The 8,185-nt window shown below is 33.2% G+C and overlaps 1 protein-coding gene across 1 annotated transcript; it reads right to left on the bottom strand.

The window, feature by feature from the left end:
• Window positions 1-6,748: 6,748 nt before the first annotated feature.
• LOC122010549 (transcription factor MYB1-like) lies at window positions 6,749-7,844 on the bottom strand. The gene is made up of 3 exons (XM_042567072.1): window positions 7,694-7,844; window positions 7,436-7,565; window positions 6,749-7,316 (listed from the first exon to the last, which is right to left on the bottom strand). Exons 1-3 carry the CDS (start codon window positions 7,824-7,826, stop codon window positions 6,749-6,751), a joined length of 831 nt encoding a protein of 276 aa, XP_042423006.1. The 5' UTR covers window positions 7,827-7,844.
• Window positions 7,845-8,185: the final 341 nt, after the last annotated feature.

Genomic DNA, 8,185 nt, shown 5'->3' with positions numbered 1-8,185 from the left:
GAAAAGTAGATGAATCGATTAATAGATATAAAGCTCGATTAGTTGCAAAAGGATATACCTTAATGGATGGTATTGATTTTAAAGAAAATATTATCTCCAGTTGTGAAGTTTGTGTCAATACGTGTCATTCTAGCTATAGTAGCACAATTTGACATAGAATTACATCAGATGGATGTAAAAAAAACTTTCCTTAATGGTAATCTTGACGAAGAAATTTATATGGTACAACCAAAAGGTTACGTTGCTGAAGGGCAAGAGAAAAGAGTATGTAGACTTGGGAAGTCTATATATGGGTTAAAGTAAGCGTCAAGACAATGAAACTTAAGATTTAATGAAGTCATTTTATCTTATGGTTTCGAAATGATCAATGATGATCATTGTGTTTACCTAAGAAAGTAAAAAAAGAAAGTTTGTCATTTTATTATTATATGTTGATGATATGCTAATAGCTGGAAGTGACATAAAGTGTGTGATAGAAGTCAAATCCTGACTTTCATCACAATTTGACTTAATAGATATCGGAGAAGTAGAGTACATCTTAGGAGTGAAAATCATTAGAGATCGATCAAAAAGACTTTTCGGTTTATCTCAAGAAGCTTATATCACTAAGATACTACAACACTTCAAAATGTCATATTTCAACATTGAACAAGCACCTATAGCGAGAGGTACTATTTTGAGTAAAAGTATATATCCCAAGGCTCCTGAGGAAATAGTCGAAATGAAGAAAAAATCATATGTCAGTACTATTGGTAGTTTAATACACACTATGTTGTGTACTCGTCCTGATATAAGCTATGTTGTTGTCTTAGTTAATTATTTCCAGTCAAACCCAGGATCAAAACACTGAAAGTGGTGAAAAGGATATTCAGATATTTCAAAGGAACAACAGATTATTACCTCTGTTTCCAAGGATCATATATGAGCCTGAGTGGCTACACAGATGTAGATTGGGTAAGGGATCTTGATGACAGAAATTTCACATCTGGCTATACCTTCTTGTTGAATGGTGGTGTCATCTCATGGAACAACAAGAAGTAGGCTTATGTAGCCTTGTTGACAATGGAAGCTAAGTATGTGACTTGTGTAGCGACTGTGCAAGAAGATGTTTGGCTAAAGAATGAAGAGAGAGAAAATAAGGAAAGAGAGTGTGTGATGGGAGAGAATAAAGAGAGAAAATGGTAGAGAATCTGTGATGAGAGAGAATGAGGAGAGAGAAAGTATGTTGAGAGAGAAAGTGTGATGATAGAATGAGGAGAGAGAAAGTGTGATGAGAGAGAACAAGGAGAGAGAGAGTGAAATGAAAGAAAAATTGAACAAATATACTAAGGGTATTTTCGTCTAAAACTTAATTCTCATTCCTATTCCATTAAAACCCAAGGGAGAGGGTGAGTTTCATCCATATCCAAGTTTTTGGGTTTCATTCCAAAATTTTGATTACATTCCCATCAACCAAACACAAGATTTGGGAATGAATCCATTCCCTCATTCCCAAACCCTTAAACCAAACGCCACCTTATTCACTGGTTCATTTAATTTTTTTCACTAATTACCTATACTTTTTTGATGTGATCAAAGTGGGAGAGATAATAAGATAAGGGTGCATAATTTTTATAAAAGTTTGATTGTGCTTAATATAAGATTTCTTATACTTATCGTAAATTTGTTACTTGTAATAAATTGTAAATTTATTTCTTAAATAGTTTTATTATTTGTTTACCCTAACTTAATTTCGGTTAATGCACATAAAAAAATAGGGAGAATGTAAGTACTCTAGGTTAGTTTTGATGTAGTCAACCTGGTTAAGTTAGGTTGTACGATTTAAGTTAGGTCTTACGATTTTGATGTCTTGTGTCTGAGTGTACAAGAACTTAGCAACACAAGAATTCAAGCATAAGACATAGAAGAGAGAAAGATGACACGTTAAGGGAGCCGACGGATTTGGTGCATCTGAGAGACTAGAAACTACGAAAGAGCACATCAGTGTATGAGAAGAACGTGAGTGATGTTCGAGGGACGAGAAATTGGAGAAGAAATCTGCTTGTGAAAAAGGTTGGAGTTGGGTTCGGATGAACTCAACTCTAGTTGACCGGAGAATCACCCAAAGAAGAGCGAGGAAGAGTTAACTAGTTTTGAAGGTTAACTGATTAAACTTCATATTGGAAGGCGCCTCCAACATGGTTGGAGGTGCCCTCGCACTTTTTGGTTGAAGGCTCCTCTAACCATGTTGGAGGCGCCCTCGAGCCTCCAATGGAGGCGTCTTGAGTTACAATGACCATTGTTGTGACCATTTCGAAGAGGATAAAATCTCATCCATTGGAGGCACCTGAAAGTCATTGGAGGTGCCTCCAACCCACGAAAACCAATGGTAAGACCTGCCCAGAATGCTATAAATAGCATCATGAAGCTATGAGTTAACTACAACAATTCATAATCAATTTCTATACTCCTTATTAAGCTGTCAACGGTTGTAAAATGCTTCTCCGTCTTCAACGAAAATGATTCTTAAAGAGCTTTCACTTGCGTTGAATTAACAACTATGTAGGTTATAATCAAATAAATCTTGCCTCTTTTATTTTATGTTATTGATTAATTTATTTATAATTGTTTAATTGTTTATCCTTGCTAGTTAGAAAAGTAAGTAATTTTTCTAATTTTTTTTCAGGACTATTCATCCCTCTCTAGCTAGCCTTGCATGGACCAACAAAACCCTCCATCATCAAGAATCACATATCAATCTCAGTCATAAGGTAGTGCTCCATGTGTCTATTTTGTCAACGAAGTTGTTTCCTTCGAAATAAGGTGGTCGGATAGTGTTACAACCTCATTTCAAAGACATCTTTGCAGCTCGAAACTTTTACGCCTTTAATTTGGATGCTTACTTTGATACTACCTATTAGGACCTTGCGAGCTAAATGGAGTATTGAATAGTTCAAATTGCTTCGTAGTTGAGATTGGACAATGAAAACCTGGAACCAACACAAGCATAAAGCTAATTCAAATGATCTTAGTTGTCTAATTTTGGAAGAAAAAAAGGAAAAATTATTCATATTTCATACAAGATAATTGACAAACGTGGAAATAAATAAATTAGTGACTATAATTGGAGATGCATAAATTACGGCCATCAACAAATGACCAGTTTGGAGGATGGGCGATCATTTTAATTGGCTTGTATGTTAGAAGATAAAACAAAGTTACGGAAACCATAGTAATAAATAGTGAAAATTACTTCTTTTTTTTTCCAAAAAAAAACTTTGGAGAAATCTTTTAGTTCTTTCTTCCTCGTGATTGGTATTATGGAATATAGTTAGATGTCTACAATCGTATTAATTGATCCATTAGTTCACTCGACAATTTAGAGATAGAGATTAAGTTGAGTTGTGAATTCTTCACTTCATATGAATCAATATTTTCTATGATATGTTATGGTATGTGTCATTGACTCACTATACAATATTTAAATAATCTAGAAAGTTGACTTAAGTTTTATTGTTCAAATAAATAAATATTTTAGATATTTCTTTCCAGAGAAGAAAGGGTGTCTTGAAAATGAAACATATTTAAGAGTGGTTGATAATACGGTAAAATAGAGAAAAATTCTTAATCATAATCATAATTTTATATGCAGTCTTTAATCATAAAAAACTTTGTTTCCACTTTCTGCATGTAAAGTATTACTTGTTTTAACTCGTTCATGCAAATATTGTTACCTAAATTGTCCCTCAGAATTTTTTAGGTATAAAAAGTCTAAAAACGAGTATATTTCCGATTAAATTCAGCACTTTACACTAGAATTCAGTATTTTATACTAGAATCGAGTCTATTTTCTATCAAAATTAATCTTCTTTTTGGTGCAAATAGTCTAAAAATGAGTATAATTTCTATTAAATTCAGCACATTAAACTAGGATTGAGTATATTTTCTATTAAATTGAGCACGACTTTTTTTCTGCTTAATATAATTCCTTATAAATTCAGCATCATTTACTATTTACAAAAAATCTAGTATATTTTTCATCCAATTGAGTACCATTTAAAGAAAATCTAATATATTTTCTATCCAATTGATGTGAAAAAAAAATCGTACATAGAAAATATACTAGATTCTAATTTAATGTACTGAATTTAAGAGGAATTATACTGATTTTTGAACTTTTTATACCAAAAGTATCATGGGTAATTAGATAAATATATTTAACTAGGAAATGGAAATAAAAATTTTTATGGATAAGAATTACATGCAAAAATTTATTTACTAACGAGGACTATATCTAAATTTTCCATATATTGATTTTGTCAGTTTTATCTTGAAATTTCTTTCAAATTGATTTTGATTTATGTCCAGCATTTTGTTTTATTTCTTATTAAAAAAATATTTAAAATCCCGATTTCATTTGTGTATGTGAAAAGCACAAATACTGATAAGGACATTTGATAAATTTGTAATTTGTGTTTGTGTGTACCTATGTCGCTTGATGAAGAATATGTGTGTGAATTAACTAATGAAAATAAATTGACAAGTTTCTGTGATATCTCCATATGTCTTATAAATTTCATCACATGCTAATTCAACATCAAAGTCTCTCGCTTCAAATTAAATAGTGATACAATCATTATCTTAATTAATATTAAGCACAATAATCTAGTTGGACCAGTTGGTGTGTTCTCTTTCAAATAAACATCAAAGTCTCTCGTTTCAAATTAAATATTGATGCAATCATTATCTTAATTAATATTAAGCACAATTATCTAGTTGGATCAGTTGGTGTGTTACTCTTTCAAATAATAATAATATCACGACTAGCACGCGCATAATTAATTAACGGACATTGCCTAAATACTTATTGAAAGAAATGATTTCAGGTATAAAAATTAAATTCATAAAATATATGTGGTTATTTGTTATGTATGCTTTATCTTACTAAAAAAATAATTTATGTCGGTATACTAAAATAATTTAAAATTTGTTATTAAAATCATAATAGGATCATAAAATTTAAGTTGATGACCACCTCTATTTTACTAAGTAATGATTCATTTTCATATTTAAGAGATTAAATCCGTAAGATCCACTATTAATTACTTAAATTAAACATCAAAATTCTATTCGTTTTCCATTTCTTATTTCTATACCATCCAACCAATGAGGATTGAATTGAAAGTGTTGACTCTAAGATGGAACGTGATCGAAATAGTTGTTTGAAGATATTTATTGCATATAAGAAATTAGTCGGACTGTAAGGTATTGATGTTATATTTATTTACGATTTGATCTATTGTTTTGTCAAGATCTTTCTAGAGAAAAACAAACAATAATAAATTTTAATCTGACAACAAAAATTCAATGGAAAGCAACAAACGACGAAAGAAAAAAACACATGTTTTATTGTGGCCGACAGCTGTCGATAGATTATTTTATACACTTGTACTATGAAGGCTAGGCCGTGTTTACCTTGTGCTGGAGAAATTAGCAATTCGTTTGCTTAAGTAGAAGATGAGAATTAATTTTAAAAAAAAAAGGGGATGGGACCACCCTTGGCTTCAGTCCCATTAAAAATTTTTTTTTAATAACTTTTATATATATTCAATTTTATCATAAATTTATTCTCAAATAGCTAATTCTAGATAATGGGAAGAGATGGTTTTGAATCCCTGACTACGTCTTAAAAAGCAATAAGATTATATATCTATTTTTCTTATAATATTATTGAATCTCATTTCCTAGAAGTTATCCTTTCACGTGGATTCTATTCGTTTGTTATCATCCGCGTATCATCTTTACCCTTTAGCTAATTTAGGAGTGTGCAAGGATTATAATACCTCAGTAACATATTTAAATTATTATTTAGATATTAATCATGATTCAATCCTTAATTATGATGTATTTATAAAAATATTTTCTCCTAATAAAAGCACAATCTATCGATTATATATTGATTTAATAGTATACTAAAAATGGTATCGAACTCTGTAAACAGTACTTCCTCATGTGCTATCTTATTTTCATGGAGCTAAATTAAATATAAGATAAAAATAGAGTCTTCTTTGCTATGATAAAGAAATGCCTACTGTTTGAATTTTCTTTTAAAAATATTATAAAATTAATTTGTTGAAAATAAAAGAAGATATACTTGATTATATCAGTCATTGCTATAGGCACACGACAGTATAGTTAAACTAGAAATCTCAAAGTTCAGACCTGTCGATCGACAATATGAATATGATAGAACTGTTAGAATCCGCTAGTCTAGCAGACTGACACGTTTGATTTCACGATGCTCTAGGAAAAAAAGTCAGAAAGCTACAATTAACTATTACAGAAAAAAATAATATCTTTCTAACTCTCTGTGATTCGACCAGAACAATATCACTTAATAAAATAATCAGATAACAGGTAACGTGGAATCTGAATGACCGATTCGATCTCATAACAATTTTCTAATGACCGTGAAGAGAAACCAAGAAAGTGCACCAGATCTTTCATTTAAAATGTAATTGATATTAGTTTACTTAATTTACTTGTAAATATTTTATCTTTATTTTTTCAAATTAAGTAGGTTTTATTTTTCACTATTGATTAGAAGTTCTAGAAATCATTTGAATTTTGCTTAAAGTTAAATAGGTAATTTTTTTGCTTATATATTAATTAGCCATTCCACTTTAGTAAATGTGTTCAGCAATTATAGTTACAAAGATTCGACGAGAGCGTGGAATGGTTCGTTTGGCTTCCGCAGACAACTGGCCGGCTAGAAGTCCAGTAAGTTCATCCACTCATTCTCCCCATCAAGAAGTGAATCCATGGAGGTGAGGTCGAATTCGGCGTGGAGCTGATCAAAGCCGCCTTCCGCCTCCAGCAAATTCTGGTTCAGTCCCTGGAAGAAGAAGCCGTCGTCGTCCTCGTCGTCAAGCGACAAGGTGAGGCCCGGATCCTCCACCGGTACTTCCTCTGCACTCTTTTGAGCCTCCTGTTGGAGCAGCAATTCTTCTGAGGGATCAACCGATGGCAGCAGCTGTTGGAGCTGCACTAAATAATCGAGTGACGGCTGCGGCGCCGCTGCCGGCGTTGGTTGGAGAAGTGGGAGCTGCTCTTGCTGGAAGAATGTCCTGGTGCACCTCTGGGCCTTGGTTTGGATGATGGCGGCGATCTTATCTGGACCAGGAGCCGCTTCTGTCCCTCCTCTCTCCGGAGATGGATCCAGGTCATCTTTGTTGGCTTTGGATGCTCCCCGAACTTTCTTACCCAAAGTTGTGTTCCAGTAATTCTTGATTTCATTGTCTGTTCGCCCTGGCAGGCGTCCTGCGATCAGAGACCACCTGTACAAGAACAAATTTTAGTCATTTTGATTGTATGTATATCTACAATCTACATAACTTTCGACGTCGTATATAATAATTCATACGGGACAAATAATAAACGACCCTCTTGTCAGCACCTGTTGCCCAGGAGTTTGTGGAGTCTGATGATGAGTTCCTCCTCGTCGGCGGAGATGTTACCTCGCTTAATGCCGGGCCGCAAGTAATTGAGCCACCGCAGGCGGCAGCTCTTCCCGCATCGATTCAGGCCTGTTACATATCACAAACTCCGTAATCTTCGACACGGCATGAATTAATGCGAATATTGAGATTTATGTACGTAGATAGATACGACAGGCATGCATGTGTGTTTTTGGGACGATGTATATATAGATAACCTGCTTTCTTGGGGATGTTCCTCCACTTGCCTTCTCCGTTAGTGTTGATGTAGGAGACAAGGATCTGGTCTTCCAGAGCAGTCCAAGCCCCTCTGTTAATCCCTTCCTTGGCACAGCATGGCTTCCTCCCCATCTCTTCTCTTGGCTGGCTGATGGTAAGGAACATTGAATTTAGTCGCCATATATATAGGCAGAAGGCCCAACAGGTGACTGTGATGCAAAAAAGTGACCTTCGCTATGGTGCAAATCTGCTGGTGACCTAGTTAGCCAATGATCCCTGACGTTTGATTAAATAATAAAAATGATTATGGGTATGAATTTAATAATGAAATGGAATGAGAATATGATTGATTTTCATAAATTTAAAAATTATTCTTAAATTATCATTTTTAAATTCACAATCTAAATATTATATTTTACTATCATTTCATTTCTTATTCTTAAATTCATCCATAAAAAACCTATAATTAATTTTATGTGGAGCATATTTTT

Source organism: Zingiber officinale, chromosome 8A, assembly GCF_018446385.1.
Source record: "Zingiber officinale cultivar Zhangliang chromosome 8A, Zo_v1.1, whole genome shotgun sequence".
NCBI lineage: Eukaryota > Viridiplantae > Streptophyta > Magnoliopsida > Zingiberales > Zingiberaceae > Zingiber > Zingiber officinale.
The sequence above is the reverse complement of the archived record's forward strand: the minus strand, read 5'-3'. Positions and strand labels throughout refer to the sequence as shown.

What these genes read in the sequence shown, in the direction of transcription:
- LOC122010549 (XM_042567072.1), bottom strand. Translation starts at nt 7,826, where the DNA reads ATGGGGAGGAAGCCATGCTGTGCCAAGGAAGGGATTAACAGAGGGGCT. An exon ending in GAACATCCCCAAGAAAGCAG is followed by an intron (nt 7,566 to 7,693) that starts GTTATCTATATA and finishes GATATGTAACAG; the next exon opens with GCCTGAATCGATGCGGGAAG. An exon ending in CACAAACTCCTGGGCAACAG is followed by an intron (nt 7,317 to 7,435) that starts GTGCTGACAAGA and finishes GTTCTTGTACAG; the next exon opens with GTGGTCTCTGATCGCAGGAC.